The sequence below is a fragment of the Vanellus vanellus genome (genome assembly GCF_965231255.1).
Source record: "Vanellus vanellus genome assembly, chromosome: 1".
Taxonomy (NCBI): Eukaryota; Metazoa; Chordata; class Aves; order Charadriiformes; family Charadriidae; genus Vanellus; species Vanellus vanellus.
Window position 1 is genome coordinate 58,985,474 of NC_138905.1, and position 23,853 is coordinate 59,009,326.

General features: G+C 40.6%; 1 protein-coding gene across 1 annotated transcript in view; it reads left to right on the forward strand.

Annotated features, from left to right (window-relative positions):
• The window catches only part of MYH9 (myosin heavy chain 9), a 71,910-nt gene that overhangs the window by 22,884 nt on the left and 25,173 nt on the right, over positions 1-23,853 (forward strand). The window contains exons 4-12 of the mRNA XM_082480931.1: positions 9,390-9,417; positions 10,215-10,308; positions 15,395-15,487; positions 16,181-16,244; positions 16,846-16,944; positions 17,808-17,951; positions 20,175-20,270; positions 21,347-21,465; positions 22,513-22,665. Of these exons, the coding sequence (XP_082337057.1) occupies positions 9,390-9,417; positions 10,215-10,308; positions 15,395-15,487; positions 16,181-16,244; positions 16,846-16,944; positions 17,808-17,951; positions 20,175-20,270; positions 21,347-21,465; positions 22,513-22,665 (890 nt within the window). The remainder of the gene's footprint in view (positions 1-9,389; positions 9,418-10,214; positions 10,309-15,394; positions 15,488-16,180; positions 16,245-16,845; positions 16,945-17,807; positions 17,952-20,174; positions 20,271-21,346; positions 21,466-22,512; positions 22,666-23,853) is intronic.

Genomic DNA, 23,853 nt, shown 5'->3' on the forward strand with positions numbered 1-23,853 from the left:
TAGCTGTGCTTTTTTGAACAAAAGCCAGGTATAATAAAACCATGCTTTAAAACATTCTAATTGGAATTGGTTTTAAAGAGTTCTGCTTTTCTCCTGCCCTTGCTACCACGTGCACCTCCAAGCACAGGAGGACTATAGCAATATGGTTGCCAAGAGTGGAGGGGAGCAAGAAAAACTCCTTCTGCTTATCTGCATTAGTGGCTTTAAACAAATTTTACACATGGAGAATGCTGAGAAAGGTTGCTGAAATGTGGTACCATGCAGAGCATGTGGGAGAGCTAACATGATGGATTGATTCAGCTGTATTTGTAAAAGCCTTGGGTGGGGAGGGGTGAGCCATGCAGAGGTGCTGCAGCGGACTGGTGGCAGGGTACTGCTAGCAATTTGTTGAAGATGTGGCAGCTCTTGAAGAAATAGCTATACTCTGTGTTACTCTGAAAGGAATGCTGTATCCAGAGGAAAAAAAATCTGTGAACCTGGACCACCATAGGACCTCAATTCCCTCAAAGACTGGATCTGCCATGAAGAACAAGGACAGATGCACTGTCTATACTGTACATGGCAGCATGGTTGTCCATAAACCTCTTATCACTGTTTCACTTCCTTTATTACTTCCTTCTCTCCCTTGCCCACTCCTTGTCAGATCAAGTACCAACATATATTTTTCTTGAACAGCTTATTGACTTAACCCTACTGGAGTTACTGTTCCCTAAAAAGAAACCTTTTCTACGTAGAATCAGGAACAGTTTCTTTGACACTGTTGTAAGGAGACTGAAGAAGTTCTTTTACCTCTACAGACAACACTTAAACCATTTGGAACTGCATGCGCATGCATCTTGTCCTTCATCCCTGCCAGAGGTATCAGTATGTGGCAGTGGATATCCAGACAGCTGCAATTCAGCAACAAGGTGCAGGTGACCTTCCCTAATCTGATGATTGTTCAGAAGTAGTGATTAAAAGGATATTTTCTTTCCTTTTGAAATAGAAGGTGTCTCTATGAGACCACTACTTGAGTGATGTCTAAAAGTCAGAAATCCCAAACTTGAATTGCTTTGCCATTGCTAAAGAATGGCAGCCCTACCTCTGTTTTCCTAGCACATGGAAGTTGCTATGAGCTCTGCTGGAGTGTTTATCTTTCCCAGAACAATTCTAGCTATGTAGTATTCTCAGCAGTATTGACAGTCTACAGGTTTACCCCAGCTCTTCTTTGCCTGGGTTGGGATACCTTATCGCTGACTTTTTCGAACACGTGCTGGATGTGAATATCATTCCCAGTTAGCTTTTGAACTAGCCTGCTTTGACCTGTTTAATTAGGAATGGAAAGATTTGTGTGTGTGTCTCCCTTCACATGTGCATGTGTGTGCTAGCAAGAACCCTAGAAATAATTTTCGGGTTATCTGCTTCCCTATTTCCTTATTGCAAAGGGTAACAGTAGCATTCTGATGTCTGCTACTGGGAGTGAAGGTGAGTAGGTTGCTGCAGTGTCTCTGGTCCTGACTAGCCTCTAGGGAAATGGAAAGCAACATTCCTATTCCACTTTCTCAGTTTTGCTTAGTGGTGGGGGAGGCTTGGTACAGCAGCCAGTGGTATGGCAGGAATCTGCACAGAGAATAGAAGATGAAAGGGTCCAGTGCTCCACATGAGCCAGAGGCATTTAGGATTAAGCTGCTTTCCCTAGGTTACTTTCAGAGCCCTGAAGACCGGGAATCCTTCTTGGTCTAGAGAAGGATAGCAAGCTGTCGACTCTGACTTCTGTCAGCACAGGGTGTAGTTATCTCTTAAGCTGACAGAGTGGAAAAGCCTTGCATGTTAATTGATTTGGACCCTGAATTTTTTCTGGTTTTCAGTCAATTTATGGTATTCTAATAAGCAGGCCATTCAAAGGAATGTTCATCAGGAGAGGAATTGGGGAGGGAGAGGAAGATGAGAGCTTTATTCCAACTTCTGCTAATCCAGAAACTATTTAACCCTTTTTGGGCCTCAGTGCTCATTCATTATGGGTGAGCTTGGTCCTCTTTTTGTGTCTACCCTGGTTACTCCATTCACAAAAGTGTCATGTGGCATTTATATATTTCAAGAGGTTAAATTGCTTTTTGTTAAATTTCACCAGAAGTAATTCCTTGAAGCAATAACACAATGGAGAACATGTTCAGTGTTTTGGGTTTTTTTGTTTTTTGTTTTTTGTTTTTTTTTTTTCTTTCTGCTTTCTCCAACCCAAGACATTAAGACTCAGAAATGAGATGAAAACATTATTTTGCTGTATGGTACTTGGAGAGACATCCTGTGCTTCAAGAGCAGAACTATGGAAAAATTATAACACTTTTGTTTTCCAAGAAAACAACCATTTGTCTTAATGTTTCTGTTTCCTGGGTAACCTGGATGCCAGAAGCCTCAGGTCTGACTGCTTTCAGAAGAATTAGTCTTCTGGTGCTGAAGATTGAAGCACAGTGCCTGCAAGTGGAGTGGTGTCTTGAGCAAACAAATCATTATTCTAATGCAGCAGATGTACACTGAGGGGGTACATTCTTTACCTCAATTCATAGTCTCCAGGGGATCTATTTAGAAAAACATATTTTAAAGCTTTTAAACAGCACCTGGTTTTCTATTTGGAACACATATAGGGAATTTTCTATGTCAAATACTGATAGAAGCTAGATTTCATTGGTGTCTGGAGCATGATGGCTGTTTTACTGCCAGTGTCTGAAACTTCTGTAATAGGCGAGATCAATATGGTTATTCTGATTTGCAAAGCTGAACCTGCTCAACTAAGAGGTAAGTAGGAGAGGTAATAGACAGCACATTGCTAATGAATGTACTCCATCTTCTTTCTCATCCTGTTTCTCCACATACTAGTGTAGGGCTCCTAACAGTTCACTGAGCAAAACTTTTAAAAATCGTTGTGCAGTGATTAAACCCTCCTTGACCTCGATGGATTAGTCTGCAAAGGAGCCTGTGCAGGCAGCACCTTGCTATTATTCAATTGGGAGTTGGGTATTCTCTGGGTTTGGTGTTTAAAAGAAAAAATTCTGAAGCACAGTGACTCGGTGATTTTTATTGGCCTTGTTACATTAAGGGAGGAAACAATATTAGCTATTGTAAGACATATCACTTGCTCTTGTAGATCTTCATCTGCCTCTCAGGCCCAGTTGTCATTTTCACAAGACACAATCCTCAATATCTGCTTCTATAGAACATGACCTTGAAGTATTTTATTTGTAATTCTTAGATGTTTACATATTTAAGTTTCCTAGCTAGTAGAACACTTCTGTTTCAACTTTCTTGGTGTCAAGTCATCTTTCTCGGCTTGCTTCTTAGCATTGGTCTGCTATGCTGCACTGTATATTGTGCTGTCCCAAAGTGCATCTTTATTTTCTATACAATATTCTGTGTGTGTTTACCCATTCAGGGGTACTTGATTGACAGGGCTGTTCAGATTATGCAGAGGCACACATGTCTCTTTCAAGTTGCATGTAAAGGTCAAGTTCTGTTTCCACTAAACCCAAAAGAATAGAGCTTGTGGTTTCACTAGTTTGTTTCCAAGATTTGTCCAAATTTCTGATGCAAAGGGCAATGTTAAGTTTGGATACTAATTGTGGAGGATGTTTGTTTTGATAGTGTTTGTATACAAATGGCAAGAAAAGATGTACATAGTTTCTGATTTTCTTAAGAAATGTTTTACATGCTCTGAATTGCTTGAGATTTCTAAATGCAGCTCTCAAAATCTGTGTCTTGAAATGTGGTTTTCAAGAGAACAAGGAGCTAAAAAAGACTCTCTTGCCCGCTTGTTTTTTAGTAGTTACCACACCCTTTTTGCTTCATTCCTGTAAACCAGAGCAGGAGCTCTCTGGCAGTCACTTCTGTAGTGGTTCAGCCCTTGCTGTCCGTCTCCCTGCAGTTCATTGGTTTACTATCATGAGCAGCCTGAGCTTTTGCAGGCTGTATACCAGTTTTTCTTTCCTGTCAGAACTTCATAAACATTTGTGTAACCTAAAATTACATCCTAACTTGTTTTTTCTGTTTTTGCTATCTCCAGATTCAGTTAAGGAATGCTAGAGAAAGAGGTATGGGCTGTAGTCCAAAAATGGCTTGGGGAAATAAATACTTTGCATTTGACCCAGCAGGATATATTTCATTTTTTTAAAATGAAACTTACTTTTCTCCTCATGATTGTCCTCAAACTTCAGATAATGCAAAGTTGAATCTTGGCACTGCAGTGTTCCTGCCAACTCAAGTGATTTTTCTCCTTTTTTACATCTTGAAGTTCTGTTGTTGAGAGCTGTCTTGGATATGATATGTTTGTCCTTCATTTAATTTCTTTTTTTTTTTTTTGTACTTGATGCGAGGTTATTAGCATTTTGAAACTTCTCTATAATGCATTCCTTAAATGATAATGCAAAAACAGGCTCTCGGGCTCTGTTCTGGTGTTCCCCTGGAGTGTTTTTGATCCTACTGAAACCAGCGTGTAGGTTAAAGCACCACAGTGAACATATTTGATCAGGTTTTTATGCCAGTGAGGTTGTTCCGAGTAGCAGAGTATGTCAGGTGCCTGGGGCTCCTGTTGTGTTAGAGCCCTGAGGGAAGGAAATCAGTTGTAAGACTACGTTGAGGTCAGAAGAGAAGTTTGAGGAGGGACTGAGGAACTGAAAATACTGCATGATCGAAGCATTTAAGACTAATTCTTGCTTTAGGTCGACTCTCTAGCTTGGTCAGCCAGCCAGTTGCCCGAGTTGGGCTACTGGCATTCGCGTCGATGCTAGGGGAGCAGTATAGTAACGGAAACCTAGAGGGCCAGACTGCTTGGTTCTGCCAGACGCTTGGTGGTTAGGAGGTGGGTGGTACCATCTAGCTATGGTTAGGCTTTTAGCCTTAATGAGTCAGCTATAGGCAGGGGACTGCAAGCCAAGCCTTTGCCTTTCAGCTACGCTTCCTCTTAGCTGGAGAGATGATGTCACCATTGTGTGAATGCTATATTACTTCTCCTTTTATGGAGATGAACAGGCTTGAAACTGGAGTCACTCATGCAGAGGAAGTGAATGATAAGGGCCTGCTAGGGTGTTCTCTAACTGAGATGCGGAGCTTAAATTGCACGTTCTCTTCTAGCCTCCCAACCTTTTTCTTCTCCTATCCCTAGACACCTAAAAACAAAATTCAAGAGTTTGGAGCTCTATTAACTTATCAATTATGCCAATATATTCAACCACAGCAGTTCAGCATTCATTCAGATTTGTTGTTTTGCAGTAGAATATTTGTAAAAGATGTCTCTCTTATGAAAACAAATTTTGGTTTAAGTAAGTTTTTAATGTATGCTGAAGGTCCTGGAAGCAGTCTAAAATGCAGTCTTTTCTTTTTGGACTGAAGAAAGTCAAGAATGAATTAGATATTATGGGGTTTTTTTATATAGTAAAACTAATCTACTGATCTTATTATACCATACTGCTATATAGCTTAAATTTAAAGGATGTTTTGTGTCCTGAATTTCTGGATGCTTGAGGCTGCTGCTTCTTATGATCACTTGATTACTATGGTGATGAGAGCTAAAGAAGAGCCTAGATAAAAAGCATTCCTTTCCAGCTGGTCTGAAATACAGAACTGTTGCTATAATTAACTAATGAGTTGTTATTCTGGATTGTTTTTAATAAGTGACTCTGTTTAGGATTGAAAAGCAGATGCAGATTTCTTTTAATCAGGCGTTTCTTGATTGTGTTATTATAAGCGACTGAGTTTATGGTACCCAGCACATTCTCTTTTGCTGAATAGGTTGCTTGCACAACTGACAATGGAGTAAAGGCAAGCACTGACTGAAGTTGTGCAGTACGCCCATGTTGAATGATCCTTTAAAAAAAAAAAAAAAGAGAGGGGTGGAGGTGGCCTCTTGTCTGGGCAACTGAATTCTGATTCGTGATGGCACAAGTCAGTATTGTATGGAGAATGAATATTGGCATTTAAAGCATTTCTTAATTGGAAGTGTATCTAAGAGTTGCACTTTTGTATGTGTTAGCTCTTTGGCCCTTTGGTCGGCTCCAGTTTCCTGTTGCTCAACACATTATTTGAGTTGTCTGTCTGTACACAATTAGAAGAATTCCAGCTATCCCAATGACTGCTGCTTTGCAGTCCTGGGAAAGAATTTCCCCCGGATTGCAAACAGGAATGTTGCCTTTTATGGCAGTGTCTGCACGCTGCCGGTGACTTGCCTGCACTCGCAGGTACGTTCCTGCTGGCTTAAAGCAGAGGTGACTAATGCAGCTGCAGCGGGCCACCAGGAAATTATGTTGGGGGAGGAAAACATAGTGCTGAGAGGATTTTGAACACTGTCTGTGACTTTTCCTGCCTGAGTAGCTTTCAACACCTTGCTCTGTGTTCAGGCATGGAAAAATCCCATGCTTGCCCCTTTGAGCCTTCCTTAGGTCACTCTGGGGTGCTTTTACTACCTTGCCTCATGTGAAGGAGGCTCAAAAAGAGCTTCTCAATTAAGTGCAGCAAAACTTGTCATGGTCAAGAAGTGTTCGGTGCCAGAGAGCTTCTGAGTATTACCTGATGTTGATCATCTTTTTCTGTTGGGCAGTTGGTTTATCTGTCTGTTTACCAACTTTTTTATTTTATGCTAGATTAAGGATCTTCTCCTCGAGGAGGGGGAAGGGGAAGGCATGCACTTTTCAAGTGCTTAGGGCTCCATTGTCTATGTGAGGAGCCCCAGCTCATAGTTCCAACACTGGAGTTGACTACTAGGAGTAAGGACTGCCTTCCTTAAGGTTATCTACCCCCCACCCTCCCCCATACCCCAATTTGTCGTCTTAGAAGAGCCTCTGTAGTACCTGAATGTGAGTATGACCTTTTCTCGGACAAGCGGCCTGCTTGTTTCTAGTCAAGCCAAAAGTCAGATGTTATTCAGAAGCATAGTCTTTTCCTTTCATATAGCTGCTTTGTGATAGAGACTTGCACCCAGGTGTCTACTGAAGAATACGTTTCCTTGGGCAATCCATAAATGAGTCATTAGTTATTCCCCTGATCCACCCTCAAAGTGCCCAGTCAAGCAGAGGGATGGCGTGTGCCTGCTGAGCCCTTGACCCACAGGGAACCTTGAACGGGTGGGGCCTTTGGAGCTGGCTAACATCTACTCTTTGCCTGTCCCTCAGCAAAAAGGGGTGCATATCTTCAAGGCAATGAATAAAATTCAACACTCGGAAAAACGAATATGCAATGCTAGTAAAGCTGCAGTATATAGTTTTGAATGCATAAGAATTTGCTGGGCCAAAACCATTTGAGTGTTGATTTTGTTCTCCTTGCTTTCTTCCTGTCTTAGGGCTGATCAGCTCTTTCTGAGAACAGTATTAACAGGGATAAACCGAATTATTTTACTCTAAATTTTTGTGCTCATCTGCATACAATCAGTTTCCAGTAAAGAAGCATAGGAGCAGGAGTTACCTATCTGTAGTGTGTGAGCCTAATATTTCCATTACTGGTTTCAGAATAATTTAGGAAAAGACAGAATCTCAAATTTGGTAGGTTTACCTGCTTTCATTATACCATAAAAATGAGTTCAAAGGCTAGATATACTTCTGTCTTTATAAACAGAGTTTATAGGAGTTTTTTTCTTGATGAATATGGCATTGATGACATTAGGACTGAAATGCTAAATTCACTTGCAGTAGCAGTTTTTAAGGGTATGGAATGCGGTTTCAGATACTTGGACTCTCTCTGACTATAAAGCCTTCCCTAATTACAGCTCAATCTCTTTAGTTTGCACAAAATTACTTGAATGGTGACTCAATTATATTGTCAAAGTACTCTCTGCTGGGGAGAATACTGAGTGCTCTTGGGTTCTTTAAGCTACTGGAAAAAGGAATAGAAAGAAACAATAGCTAAAATATGGAGACAGTCCCGTCCATAAACGTACTGATGAAGGTTACCAATTGCTGAAGTAATTTAAGAGCAATCCAATGAATTTTATACTCTTACGGATGTTTGAGGCTTGCTTTCTCTCTCTTTGGAGATTAAACTTCAGTCCAACACGAAATTGGGGCTAAGTGTGGAAAAAGGAAAGAATGACAGCAACTGGATAAAATCTAGCTGCTGTGTTACTGAGGCTCAGACTTGGATGGTCTGATAGTACTCTGGTCTTGACCTGAAGAGGAAAAAAAAACCAAACCAACCAAACCCAAAAATCAAACAAAACCAAAAAAGAACCCACACCCAAATGGAGAACTTCCAAACTAATGGGGATTTTGAGTTTGGTAGCACAGTCTGTTCGTGAATGCCCCAATAGCTATTGTGGACTGCCTGTGAAGGACTTGCAGCACCCAAGTCTGTTCCATGTCTGAACAGGTCTCGCTGCCCCTATGATGACTACAAGCTACTAAGGCTGTTGTGGTGTAGGTACAGGTACTCTCCAGTTTGCCCAGTGGTCCCAGGTGGTTCCTGGTGGCATGGGGGAGGAATGGGATGCAGACTGGAGGTGGGGGGGCACAGGGTGGAGGGATGGATGAAAGGTGAAACCAAGGCAGAAGCAGGGGAGTGTGTTCGCACAGAAGTGGTGGGGGAGCAGTGGGATGAAGGCCTGGTGGAAGGACTAGTCAGGATTGCGAATGAGGAAGTGGAATCATTGGTGAAAGCTGAAAGGAGGTTAAAGATGTGGGAGAAGATAGTGGTGGATATGCTGGGTGAAGTAAGTTCTGTAACTGGAAAGATGTTATCCACAGCTGTGAATTGAATACAGGAATTAGTATGTCTACTGGTATGTCAACATGAAAAAAAAAAAAGGTTTCTACTGTTACCAGCTGCTCCATTAATACAATAGGGGATGGTGCTACAAATAAATTAGCTGTATAGGACTTAGGCATCTGCTCAGCATTGTAGTTTTCAAATCCACTCTGTACAAAATAAGTAATAATTTCTCACTGGCCTTCCAGTATTTCTTTTGGGAGTGAAAGCTTCTGTTTGATGTGAGGTTTTGGCACTTTGGGATTTGTATTGGTTCCCGTTACACTTCTCCCTCCCCCGTTCCATTTCTACTGCTCTGCTAACTTTTATAAGTCAGTATGGGCCCAATATAATGGGGGGGAGAGGGCTGAAGAACAACAGATGTACATCAAACTATCACTGTGATAAAGAAACATTCAGTGAGAGTTCTGTCTTGTTTCTAGAAAAAATCATAATGCAAACAATATTCTTTCTGGATGAAGACAACTAAATTGCGATGGTGCCATTATATTTTGGCAGACAGTGGGAGGTTGGCATCTATTGCCAGAAAAGGGGTTACCTGGCCATATTTCTGAAGATACTTGGCACAGTTTACTCGTTCCTGTTTTTCTCTTTGGTGTTGATTTTGTACTGTCACAGAAATTGAATTTTAGAGTCACAGTCTAACTACTTTTTTTTAAATTTTATTCTAGATCGAGAGGATCAGTCCATCCTTTGCACGTGAGTGTTACAGTTGTCAGCTTGGCTGGATGTCGAAGTCTTAAAAATCTTGGTTGAAGGACTGTCTTAATTGTAAATGCTGGGGGTGGGCTCAGTAAATCAGGTACTAGTGGAGAGTCAAGGAAGGTCTCGCTACATTTCCTCCAATATATATCTAATCCTTTCTGGAGAATAATTTTTATAAGAATTGGAGGAAGAAGAGATGTTTTGAAACAGCCCCTGTGCTCAAACTCCTAAAGAAATACAGCTTTGCCAATGGAAAAGGCTTGGAGAAGTCCTTCAGGTTTGATGCAGCTGTTGTGTTTAGGTACATTCATACTGATGAGGCTGATACAGTAACAGATACTCTTGAAACAGCAGTTTCTTTTCTAGACACAGCAAAATTTGTTGGTCCTCAGTTCTGATTAACAAATTGGTATGTTTCTTGCAGTCAGGAGGCTTACTTTTGAAAGACTCACTTCATTACCTTTCACCCCTAGCTCTACAGCAGCCTCCGGATTATTCCTCAGCCACTTGGCAATCTTTGTATCCAAATGACTAGAAAGCATAATTCTTTATTGCTTTCCCTCCTCTGTACACGCATACAGAACCTGCACCCAGTGGCAAACTGGCTGAGGGCTAGCCTGTAGTCCAGCTACACTGCTACCGCTTGCCAGTACAACTTGTTTTTTTCTTGGTTTTGAAGGAGGTGCCATAATGGCCAGAATGCAGCTAAGGAGCTCTGTAGCTCTTTTGGGGTTAGAAATATATGTCCCCCTCTGTCTTGTTTGTGAATGAATTGCAGATTTTCTTTACAGAGGTGAATCGGGAGCTGGTAAGACTGAGAACACCAAGAAGGTCATTCAGTATCTGGCTCATGTTGCTTCCTCACACAAGTCTAAAAAAGACCAGGTAAGACCTGTGTTTAATGGTGCTTTATTTCTGTTCTGACTTTGGACAAAAAATATACATTGGCTGATTTCGGACAAAGCTGTGTTGCTTAATAAAAGCCTAGATACTAACATTAATCAGAGGACTGAGTAGGACAGTGAACTATGAAACAATAAAACTTTGTCAAAAATTGCAAGCCAGGGAACATTGTTCTAAGTCATAACCCCTTTGAATTCAGGGGAGCTACAGTGGGGATAAACTCATCCACAACCTCTTGGATTCGTGGGCAAGTGCATGGGCAAGAGACTAGAAATGAAGCATCACCCGTACTGATCTTTTTACACAGATGTATTGCTTATAACCAGTCCAGGCAGTGTAAAACCTGTATAGATTAGGTCTGGCTATAATATATACTGTTTCGAAACTGGAGAATACAGTGATAGGCTAATGGACATCAGCTGAAAACTTTAAAATTGTAGGAAAACATTAAAAGGGTGGAAAACAGCCAAGTGTTAGCAGCACATGAAAGGAGGGTGGTGGTGATGGTGGGAGGACTTTAAAGATGTCTCACTTATATTTTTTTCCCCCTCCCTCTCCCCCGATGGACTATTGCCGAATTCGTCAGTTGTATCCTCGTAGGTGAGCTGCACGTTTACTGCACGTTCTGCACCAGGAATGCGTTTTCTGTCCCATTGTGTGATTTTTTTGAGCAGCTTTTCACTCCACACCAATATCACTTTCTGCAGCTAAAACAAATCCATAGACAATTCACAATTTTATTTTTTTTTTGTGTGGTGCACAGTAATCTTTTTGTGAGGATGTTCAATTGGAGACTAAAGTAATATCAAGAATACTTGTGTTCTGTGCTCAATGCTAGTTTGCATTTAAAGTTTTTCTTGCAGGTTTTTCCCAGATATACCAATTGACAAGTATTCCCCCAAGGCAATAGAACTGGACCAGGCTTTCCTAGAACCATAAGTGTCTAGTGTGTGTAGTGTTCCTAGTAAGATAAATGTAGTTAGGTATTTAGCTTTCTATTCCCAGCACTGAGATGTGGCTGCAGGTTGCCAAGAAATGTCAGGGGGAACGCTGGCCTGCCGGTGTTCCAGGACTGTGAGCTTGTTAGCCAGAGCTGAACGTGTTGGAAGTGTTCACTGGTGAGCTGTGTAATGAAAGCTAGGTGCCAAGTGTGTCCACTGTATATCTACATAAAAGTTTTCCCATAGTAGCTTAATGTATAGGCATGTCTTATGTGTTGAGTATATGAACAAGAAGGCATCTCTGCGTGCAGGCATACTATGTGTTTGCACACACATAGTAATAAGTAACTTCTGGAATCCAACCAAAAAAACACTTTCTGTGTGCCAAACTTTCAGACATATGAAGGCTTTTTCCATGGTCTGTCAGTAGCTGTATTTAGAAACATTCTCCTTTTTTCTTTTTCTTTTTTTAAGTCTGGAAAATAGAATCATGGGGTTGAGTTAAGTATTCCTCCACTGCTTATCCTCGAGCAAAATTTCAACCACCAAAGCAGGACAGGCAATCTGCTTAGGAGAATAAAACAGTCCTAAGTTGGACTGGTTGGTGATTTGCCCAAGTTTGATGGTTTGGGCCCAAGTTTTGATTCTTCCAGAAAGTTCTGCAGCTCACGTTTTGCTCCACTTTTGTGACTATACAGTAGCACTGGCCTTACCAGAGACAATTTAGAACTGGAGTCTTTGAATGTTAATTGGAAATGAGTGCTCTATGCAACAATTTTTTACAAACCTTAAACTTGGAACTAGATTGTAAGGGTTTATGAAAATAAATACATTAAATTTTTTGAGGATCTCAGGTAGACTGGTCACAGCATATTTATTCTTTAGCGTCGAATACGATAGCGTTGAATCTTTATGCTGCAGGACTCGGCACAGAACTTAACCAATGATAATATAGAAAGTAGCAGTGCTTTATCTATCAGAAAAGTTTCTTGACTGTCTCCTATTAGAAGTTCTGGATGTAAACCTCAGTTTTTCCAAGTATCGGAGCAAAATCGGATTTATAAAGCATATTCTTCAACTCTAGCTCTCTTGTTTTGGATGTAGTGGCAGCTTCCACCGATCCCAGTGCATTAGTATATTCAGCTAAATAGCTTCTAGCTGCACGGTGCGACTACTAAGCACATTAAGGCTGCTTTGGGGGACTACTGAATCTAATTATAGAAGCACTTTTTTCAGTTGATGAAACTTTATTTATGGAAGTTGAGGTTGGTGTTTTCTCATGTTTATTCTCTGCTTCTGTACTGACTTTTTAAATCATGTAATAGTTTTTTCAAGATGAGAATCTTCGCAGCTAATCAGAAATTCACAGGTAATAGTTGCTAATATTTAAATATTTGTAATAAAGACTAGGTTATTGATCCTTCTCCCTTCCCCATCCAATCCACTGTTGCTGGGACTCAATTATTTAAGAATCTCTCACATAAATGTGGAGATAAATACAAAAGCAAATCCCTATCGTGTAAAAACCAAAACAACAAAAAATCCCAAACGCCTTCCCCTGTCTTTTAGTTTTTTAAATTGCACGCTGTTAAAGCTAGCTGTGATTTCCAGACGCCTTTCTCCATACCTCCTGAAGAATAAATGGCTGGCAAAACTTCCACCTTGCATAGAAATCGTTCCAAAAACTGTATGAGATGCAAAAAAATTCAGAGTAGAAGATAGATGTTGAGGATTTTAGTTGCTTTAAATTGGTGGTGTAACTTCAGAGCAGTAGGAGAGTGTATTGAAGAGTGTGAGCTGCCCAGCCACGGGCTAACAGATCCAGTGGCTGTTATTGCTTCTGTTTTCATGAGGAATATTGTACATACGTCAAATGCATGCCAAGTATTAAATTTGTTTCAGGTCAAGGAATGGTAGTTACAGGTGTCAGAAAATTGGCAGCGTCTTTGTGATAGGAACCTTAGAATTTCTAGAAAGCTTGTGATGGACAGGTCTGTGTTGCAGTTTTTGCTTTGCAAAATTACCCATTGTATAATAATAATAATGAAGTGTCTTACTTCAGTGAAAGGTGACTGTCAAAATTTAAGGTAAAAAAGCCCAATGACCCACACCCAAAATCTTCTTTAAAATTTTAGAGATAAAAGGATTTTCTTTTTAAACAAAGACAGTGTATAGTGCGTGCCAGTGAGGAATGGATACATGGCAGTAATCGCAGCCACTTAATTTTATGTGCCATTGCCATGGTGGGCTGAGAACTTGCACTTTCCGCTGTATCATGGTATTAAGGCAGGTCATGGGAGCTAACTGACTTGACCAACTAACTCTTTAGCATTTTCCTTTCCCCTGAGCTCTATATCACTGTGTTGCTGAGCTGGCGTTCTCTATGCGTATTGCTACCTTGGTGGTTTGAAAGCTAATTGCCTCTAAACTGCAGTTTACCAACACCTACTTGACAGTAATGACACTTTATTCCTGAGGTACAAGGTAACAGGAGGGTCTGTAGTACTTTTGATCTTTGTGTAGCTAGACATGACCTTAGTTTTATTTTTAGCCAAATAATTAAAATGGGTATGATGTCAAAGCCTGACTTCTGTTTAGAGGAAAAAAATGGGCTTTTTTAATCTCTTCCCTCCTTGTTCTGTAGTTGGGTTGAAATGCTATGTTGCTGGCATTTCTCACTTGCGTAGTAAGAGATTGCAGTGACAAACAAAGGCCTAGGACTCCACTGCAGGATGGGAGGAGGAATGGGGTGATGGAAGAGTGTTCCAACTTCAGTACATGTACCAGAATAGGAGGGGAAATGTGACTGCCACACACTTTCAAGGACTAAACCCTACTTTCAAGGTTTTCTCCTTACAAAGCTGCACACTGGCTCTTCTGTGAGAGAGCAGATGTCCCAACTCAGGTACCCATCCCGGGCCTAACCCCTGTGTTATGTATACTTGATAGTGAATGAAAGTGTTCGCAGCAGCTGCCCCTTCTGTATATGTGCAGTTCTGCAGGGACTGAGGGTCTTGTTTAGCCTTGCACTTTGCAAGCATGAAGTGAGGTAATTGTGGAAGTAAGAAATAAAGATTTGTAGTGCTTTGTACAGTTTCTCATGTATCTTCCTCTTCCTTTTTTATTGCATGTATTTTTAGACAGACTGTGTAAGGACTAATCTGTTTTATAATGCACTTCGACAATGAATGGGAACAGTTTTCCTTTAGAAATACCCTTAAATAATTTGCCCATAAATTCCAGTTCTCCTTGAAACAAACTTCATTTCCATCCGTTATGCACAGGAAGTCTTGAGTACTTACTGATAACTACTAAAAAGAGAAACATTAATCTAAACTGTCATTTTCTGTCTCCAGAAGCTTTTTAGGCAATCTTGAAATCCATGCTTTTAGCACAGAGGACAAGTAATTTTTAAAAACAGCCAGGGATTTATCTGGAGCCTGCAGGGAAAGGTGTATGTGCTCCAATGGTCTAGTACTTGGCAGGAATAAAAGTTCTGAAATTTCTTTTTCTACAGCTCCAGCATTTTGTATTCCTTGAGGGAAGGAGTGTGCGAATATGGCAGCAGAATGCAAGCGATCATGCAGTTTGTGGGATACCACTAATTCTCTTTTTTTGTGTGCTTCCTTACAAAGGAGGTTTTTGCTTGTTTGTATTTTGGAAGATGTAGACTCTTAGTGCAAGCTTTTGTTTTGTTTTTGGTTGGTTGTTTTTTTTTAAGCATTAGACCTTTTCAGACTAGCTTCTTAACCTACTACTAACAGAATTCCAGCCTAGATGACAAACCACTTCTGGGATGAGGGCCTGATCTTGGATGGTACGGTGTTTCACTTTGATCCTGGGAAGTCTGGGATGTTATGGCCAAGTGGCTTTCTTGTTAAAAGAAGGACAGCACTGGGATGCCCTTGTGCTGAGGAAGGGAATAAGGCGTATTTGTGAATGTTTCTGTTTTACCCAGGTAACTAATGAGTCTCCTTTGAAGGTTTAAGGGATCATCTCCTAAGGTTTAATATGGCTTCTCTACAACAGATGACAAGCTAGTGTGAATTGAAGCTTCAGCGCTGGTTTGACCCGAAGTTAATGCTGTAAACCACTACGTACTTTATTAATTTCTGATTTCTCTCTAGGGAGAACTGGAGAGACAGTTGCTCCAGGCTAATCCCATCCTGGAGGCCTTTGGAAATGCCAAGACAGTAAAGAATGACAACTCCTCAAGATTTGTGAGTATTACTATGGCATGGGTGCCAGTATTCTACACTTTCCAGAGAGAAGACTTGGTCTGCTTTAGGGTAAATTGCTGTCAGGGGTAGGACAACTGTCTGTGAGTGACTTCCCTCAAGTTAATCTGGGATGTGAATTTAATTCAGTGAATTATCTAGAATAGACCTGATAGGTCTCTGGAATGAAGGAACCTGACCCTGTGCCAGGATCATCTATGCTGATTTTTATTGTAAGTTTATTACAGTCAGTTTTATCTTGGAGAGTAAATACTGATCCTTATTTCGCTTGCTCTGGAGAGCAATTGGACAGTGTCTGAGAGGCAGATGGGGGAGCTAGAGCTGGAACTAAATGAAAATGGTTGAAGCTAACATTGAGGAAGGCAGAACTGTCCAGATCATATAGCACGTGAAACTGAAGGGACCGTGGTTGTGGGAAATCTAAGCTGAAACATAATGGATTTGAATTGTAGGCTGTCTGAACGTCAGAAATGTCTGAAAGTGTTCAGTGTCTTGTTAAATCGCTGTTGTGATCAGGAGGCATTGCCTATTGGCTGACCTTCTGTTTTGCCTAAAACCTGCCTGACCTGTTCTGAATTTCCTTTCCTGGATTAAAAAGAGGTTTACCTTTGCTGTGTTTACTGCTTTTACCAGATAGAATGAATACTAATTTTAACGCTATTACCTTCCTCTTAGGGCAAGTTCATCAGAATCAACTTTGATGTCAACGGCTACATTGTTGGAGCCAATATCGAGACCTGTATCCTTTCTTTAACCACTTAAAAGAAGTTAAAGGCTATGGAGGTGGCAATAGTGGTACCTAGCAATCTCATCACAACCTACTTTGTTTGCCACGTTGAGAAAGTGCTAGGAAACACTTACATTTATGCTAGCAAGATTACTGTTGTAGTCTCCTGTTTCTTCATACAGTATTTTGTGATCTTTGTGATCATGGTGGAAATCTTTTCTGAATGAATGAATCTAATCTAATCTTAGGAGGCTGAAATGGAAGCATAAACTGCGATAAGATTAATAGCTTTGGAATTTCATAAGCCATTCTCACTTCCGTCCAAAGCAAGTAGGGATGGATGTCCACTGTTTAGTTTGGTCTTTTTTTTTTTTTTTTTTTTTTTTTTTTTTTTTTTTTTTTTTAATCAATTAAGTCTCTCTTACCATAGCCATCATTCAGAGGCTGGCAGAACTGAGACCAGAAGCTCAGTGGGTTGTTGACTGATGATAATTGCTAAATCAATACCCCTGTTAATTGGCCTGAGGGGAACATCAGGTAGTACAAGTTTTGTCTCCTGCCCCAAAATAGGAAGTGATTTTTATGTCCTGCCATATGCCTTGACTCTCTGAAGATCTGCTGGAGAAGTCACGTGCAATTCGTCAAGCCAAAGAGGAGAGAACTTTCCACATCTTTTACTATCTGCTATCTGGGGCAGGCGAGCATTTGAAGAGTAAGTATGATTTTGTTGTAGTTATGGATTCCTTCATCACAATGACAGAAGGTCCAAAACACTTGTAGGCTAGGACTGTTCCTTCATAGTTTCTAGGCTCTGCCTTTTAGGTATGGTCACCCCTCCTCCACTTCTTCCCTACATTTATACATCCCTCTGCCCTCCCCCTGCACTTCTCAGTTCCTGAAAACTTGCTTCTCTGGTTCCTTCCTGCACTTGTCTCCTTGCCAGCAATGACTCTACGCCCTTCCTTATCTAAATCACTGTCCCATGTTTAGTCTCATCTTGGATGATGTAAACCCTTCTAGTGCAGGAATGGTCCTACTGTGATGTGTTTGGCATTTAACTGGATGGAGCAAGGCTACTGGCACCTAAGCAGCTCTGTGTCTCAGATCCTAGTGCACCTAGCTCAGCTTGCTAATCAAGGTTCATGTTGTGTGAGAGCTGCAAATTGATCTGGAGGAAAGACAGAAGGAGAGAACTTTTCTCATAGTTGCTACTGTTTCAAGAGCTATATATTAACTTTCACCTGACTTGAAACAAATGAGGTGTCTGAAATTAAAGGCAAATTTACTTTCAAGTTAATCCCTGCTTCTTATAGACTTAGTGCATAATGATGATTGACGCTGCTTTGGTGGAGTAGTCCAGAGGAGGGAATAGAAAGAAATAAGGCAGAAAAACTCCAGTTTTATCTAAAATATATTAAATGTTCAGCCCCCAGTAAAATTTGGCTTAATCTCAGATCTATCCATGACCTGCTGGCACATGCAAGTCAGAAATTTGATCTCAGCGGTAGCTTGTTATCTATTTGGAGGAAAAAAAAAAAGGCACCATAGTAACTTCTTTCTCAATTCTTTCCTAAGCTGATCTGCTGCTGGAGCCTTACAACAAATATCGCTTCCTCTCCAATGGGCATGTTACGATCCCAGGTCAGCAAGACAAAGATATGTTTCAGGAGACCATGGAGGCAATGAAGATCATGGGCATCCCAGATGAGGAGCAGATAGGTATGAATCCTCTGAAGGGCTTGAAAATGCAAGGAAATGAAAGAGGGAACAGATCATATCTCTATGGATCTTTGTTCTGGGGTTCTTTGGTTGGTTCATTTTTTTTGTTGGTTTTGTTTTGTCTGGTGTGCACCTCACCCACCCCCTCATCCCCCCTCAAGTGAACAGTGTGCAAGTAAAAAACTTTTAGTGGCTTTGGAGTGATGCACCTCAGGATCTACCAGCACAGTTTCATTTTATACAGTTAAGGTTAGAAGTCAAGCAGCTAATGAAAACATGCTTCTGCTTGCTGTTTTTGTTACCAATTTGAGGGCTGTATATCCAGTTTGTGAATAACATCCAAGATACAAGAATACCCTCATTCTCTTGTGCAATGCATGGCTTGTGTGCTCCCCCTATCCCTAAGCAGTGGCTTTAAACTATCTAATCCAACCACTGCTGGATTAGTACTTTGAGAATAGCCTGGTCGTAGTGCTTTTCTTTCCAGCTTAACACTGAACTGCTGATCAGAAATTAATATTGTCTGATTGTGGGAGCGCAGTACCATGACAGTGAAGCTAGAATTGCATGCAGCCAACACAAAGTGCAGTGATATGTATTCGCCAGAGCTCTGTACTGTCTCATTCATGATCTGCCTCACTGGTTGGGAACCAGTGTTTTGCAAAATCTTAGTGTCTAAATGTATAAGGTGTTCTGACTGTTTTTTCTCTACACTGAAGCAAGCATCTGTGGTGGTTTGAGGTCACCACCTCCTCTGCTGGAGACTGCAGCTCTTGTGGCTGTAGGGAGTATGTGCCTGTGCCTTAACTATTGTTCTTCACGGTCCAGCCTGCTGTAAATCCCCTCACTGTTGTTATCCACAGTTTAATACGCTTCTTGATATCCTGAATCATCTGAGACTGAAAACACTGTATGGAGGTGAAGAGAAATTTGCCTAAACTGAATAGTTCTCTAACTGGCAGCCTAATTTATTGTCAGGATGTCCTGCTATGCCCAGTTTTTTTGAGTTGGGGTTTTTAATGTATGAACTAGGGCATGTCTTTGCTGTCACATAGATGAGCTATTGGTTACAGCCACTACAGCAAAGATAGCTTTAGTGTTTTGCACTTGCTGTTCAAAGTGTGAAGTGCATTAATGTTCCTTATAAGCTTAGAAGAGTAATATGTACAGTATCTGGCTGGATGGTAGGCTTACTTAGTTTTGATGTAAAATCTAAACACAAACTATCCTCATTTATGAGACAACATCAAAATAAGCTGTCTGTCCAAGTGCCAGGACTCCAGATTCAGCTGTAAAACCACTGGATTTCATAACATGCCCCTAGGAACATCTATGTTTCTTTTCTTAGTCCTGATGTAGCATATATGGAGCTTTTGTTCACTCTGCTATCAAAAGGATATTGTTTTAAAACAAATGTTTCTGTAACAGATAGAAATTAGGGGACGGAAGAATCTTTGGTACACGATCCCCTTTGCAAGTGACCGGCAGTTTACTTTGCTCAAGGCAACTAGAAGCTGTTATGCAACGAGCTTTGATTGATAGACGGTGAAAACTGAATTGATGCTATGGTATTGAAAAATGTCTTTCCTGTTCTAGCATCTGATACTTCTTTTGTGATGTGCACCATTTGAAGAGTATGAATATATCATTAGCAATGGGTGGGGTGCTTCAGCATGCAATTAGTAATGGTTATGGTAAAGGCACTTTCACCCACATCCTGGTGCCCTTCATACATTCGAATGTATGTTTGTATGGACTACAGATATTGGTCAGGGAGCTGAAAGTGATGAGTGGTTAAAGGAACAAAATCTACCTTCTCTTAATTGGTTTGTACTCTTAACTGTCTCTTTCCTGTGTTTAACAGTAGTCGAGGAAAATAGTGAATTTTGGCCTTCTAACAGAGAACAAAAGTTTTATCAAAAAAGTATAGATGTCGCAGGATGACACATTACCCTCAATCCTGTCTCTTTACTCACTGTACTACAGTGATGTTGAGAATGGGTGAATTTCCAGACTGCGTAGTCTTGCATAGAAGGAACAGGGAAAGTCCTGTGTCCTGAATGGAAGTCACGTAGAGGAATTACCTGTGGTGTTTTTTCCCAAATTCCAGAAAGATCTTTAGGATGTTGAGAAGGGCCTCTTAACCATGTTAGAAAAGGTAGCTGGGTCATATCAGGGCTTTTGGTGGTGTCTGACACTAAGCTATTACTATTACTTTAAAAGGTCTGCTGAAGGTTATCTCAGGTGTTCTTCAACTTGGCAACATAGTCTTCAAGAAGGAGCGTAACACAGACCAAGCCTCCATGCCAGACAATACAGGTAACCAATCTCCTTTTCCCACCTCAAAGAAAAATGAAAAAAAAAAAGCCCACAGGAAGTTCTTGCAAGTAGAAGAATGTATTACAGTATGTAGAGAATGCTGGAGCCTTGTTTTTCTGTAAGGTGAATTATTTGTCAAAGGGGCCGACACACTCCTTTGTACAAACACGCACTGTTTTGCCAGGCGTGGGTTTGCAGCCACCCATGGGCAGGAATGTGGCACTGTTCTTGTGACAGGGCTAGGCAGGAAGAACACGTGATGACCAGATGAAAAGGATTACTCTACTGGAATACGTAGCATGTGTGTGTTTTAACCAAGCTAGGAATGATTGCTCCTACAAACCTAATTATCAGGCTTTAAGGAATGTTTTTTGCTGACTTTGTAGGTAGACTTCTAACTGTAAGAGTAGGATGTATAGTTTTGTGGTGGGTATAAAGTATGTGTACATATTTTAACTGCACTGTCCATTGTTGCACGTGTAAATCGTACCATGTTTCACATGACAGAAGGCTATCTGTTGGAAGGCTTAGCTCTTAGACCTTTATTATAGATGTACTGCAGAAATACAATAGGTTGCTAATTTATCTTTAAGTGTTTATATTTTTGGCTGTTATTATTACAGAAAATATGCTCTAAATGGCATTTTGGGGAGGAGAGTAAACCATTTGGCTTTTGGATCTTGAATCTGGAATACAGAGTTACCTCAAAGATGAATCAGTAGATGAAGACAGAACAATTAGCTTAAGAAGTCCGTTACTTGACGTATCTTTAAATTGATTACAGACTATGAACTTTCTAAAGCTTGCGTGTTATGACTTAGTGGTATGAGAGTATTGCTTCCAATTTACTCTTGTGGCTTCAATAACCTGTAGTATGGGTTGCTAGAGTTTTGGGGGGATTTTTTGGTTTTGAAGATAACCTTTCTTTGTCTTATTAACTGGTTCTTTAACGTTTTTTAGAAGCTCTTTCATAATTGTCTCGGGAAGGCAGTTGCAGGAATGTTTTTCTTTTTCTCTTACTTTCTGTGAGAAAAACAAAAGAATGTTAATCTCTTGTTTCTTCTTACCATCTTTAGCTGCTCAGAAAGTGTCTCACCTTTTGGGTATCAATGTGACTGATTTCACTAGAGGTATCCTGACTCCTCGCATCAAAGTTGGACGAGATTATGTCCAGAAAGCTCAGACCAAAGAGCAGGTATGCTAAAAATGAATGAGTACTTTAGTCTTTAATCTTGCTGCCACAAAGCTAACAAATACGGTAGAGGTTTCTGTAGCATTTAGTAGCCATCTGTATGCCTGCAATGTATACTCATTGTATGCCTGCAATGCCATACTCAAATAATGTGGCATACATATTGTTTCTAGTATTTGCTCACTTATAGTATAGGAATCACCCTGCCCCTGCAGCACTTTTCTCCTCTCATTTTGGTGACTGGCTGTCCCAAGGGAGTAAGTTCCTTCAGTGCTATATGAAAGGATGACATTTTCAAGTTGCTGTAATTTAGAATGCATTGGTTTTGAGTAGGTCAGCTACTAGGGTGGAAGAATTTGCTGCACATCCTTGAAATTGATTGTAAATTTTGTGACACTATTGAATCAGGTTGTGCTCCAAAACCTGACCTAGGAGCTAGTGGCCTCCTGAATGGAGCAAAGCTCCTGTGCTTACTCACTGCACACCTTCTTTATGAACACATCCTTATTCTCAGTCTAAAGATGCCCCCATAACATGGAAGGGATTGGGAAGAAAACGAAGTCTAGAAACAGTCACAGGCTGCCTTTCCATTTTGATATTTAATTTCTTACTGTACACAGTATTTCTGTGTCAGTCACAGGTAGGATAGTGGCATGGGGGGAGGGGATTGGGCTTCACAAATCCTAAATTACAGAATTTAAATGCTTTTCTTTGGACCTATGAAACATGCTGTGTTTCTGTAGTCTTTGGAGGTGACTAGGCATCACTTTTCTTTCTTGAATACTAGGCATTGGTTTCTCCAACAGGCAGGATCCTGAAATTTGGCTTTGACAGACTAATTTAGTAAGAAAAATTCTTCACTCTTTGGAGTATCACTGTGCCATCTACTTTTCATTGGGAACATAGTCTGAAATGAGCCTTGTTCTGTGAGTTTGATGGTGGAGAGAAAAATCGCAGACTACAGTTGGCCATTAGATGCCAAAACAATGTAATCTTTGCCTTCCTTTGGATTATAATGTAACTTGTGATCTTTGTCTTTTTTCTATTTAGGCTGACTTTGCCATTGAAGCGCTGGCTAAAGCCACTTATGAACGTATGTTCCGGTGGCTGGTTATGCGTATCAACAAGGCATTGGATAAGACCAAGCGACAGGGTGCATCCTTCATTGGAATCCTTGACATTGCTGGCTTTGAGATTTTTGAGGTAAGAAGTCAGGCCCTTGCACTCAGCACAGTTTACCATAGAGCAAAGACTGCTAAAGGAAATCACTTTAAAGCTGGAAAAGAATGGTATAGTTTTGGAAAGGATGTGTATTCCACATTTGTTATTCAAGACCCCTGCTGATGTGAACTGTCAGATATGTTATTTAATAACGCAGGTGGTTCATTCTTTAGTATTTTTATGTATCTGCAAATGTTTTCTCATTGCTATATATTCTGGTGCTTGAATCCTTTTTGGCACATGCGTCAGAATTATTTTAATTTCACAGTTCCAGGTTTTCTTGTTTCTTTATAGCTCACAGCTTAAGAGTTTGCTAACCCACAAAAAAGTCTTTAAAAATGTCATGTAGAGTTATGGATCACCACTGGACTTAAAATTTTATGTCCCATTAATCTGTCCCAAAACATTTAAAGGATCGTCCACTGAAACCTGTTGGCATCATTAAAAATTGTCAGAAATTGTTTCTTCTTCCTCCTGATGAGTTTTGGAAAAAGACAAAGACAGGGTAGACCAAATCAGCACCAACATATATTCTGACCTACATATGCTCCTTTCTGCAAGAAGCAGGAAAATCAGGGATCAGAAGTGTGGTTTCACATATGGCTAAACTGATTTAACAGCTCCTTTATGCAGAAAAGGGGTGAACTTGCTCCTTTTCCCCTTTGCTGTTCCTGGCTGCAGCTGCTTGTACTGTTCACCTCTAGCCCTGCAGAGAATATTTTTTTAGGGTGTTTTATAACTGGATCAGTTTGCAAAGGGGAATCTGAGCACAAAAACTGATGCAAGATAAATGTAGGAGAGAAAGAGCTGGAAGAAAGTTGAGGGAGAGATAGAAAAGAGGGGAAGTGGTAGCTCCTGCTATAGGTGGCAGTGAACTGTTAGGCCAAACCATTATGTCTATGAAACAACAATTTTAGAATGTGGTTTTGCATTATATTTAGTAACCACAGGCTGCCATCAGAAAAGAACTATCCTACCATCCCATTATCCCAGCCAGGCAGCTCTTATCAACCTGTGTTATGCTGGATCTAGCTCATGTGCAGCTGCAGGGTGATTTGGACCAATTTATTCATGAAATGGAAAACTAAGCCACGGAAAAGTTGATTTTTATTTTTATCCCTCACTTTCCCCCTTCCCTGTCCCGATCAAGTCTACCTTTGGTTTCACGGT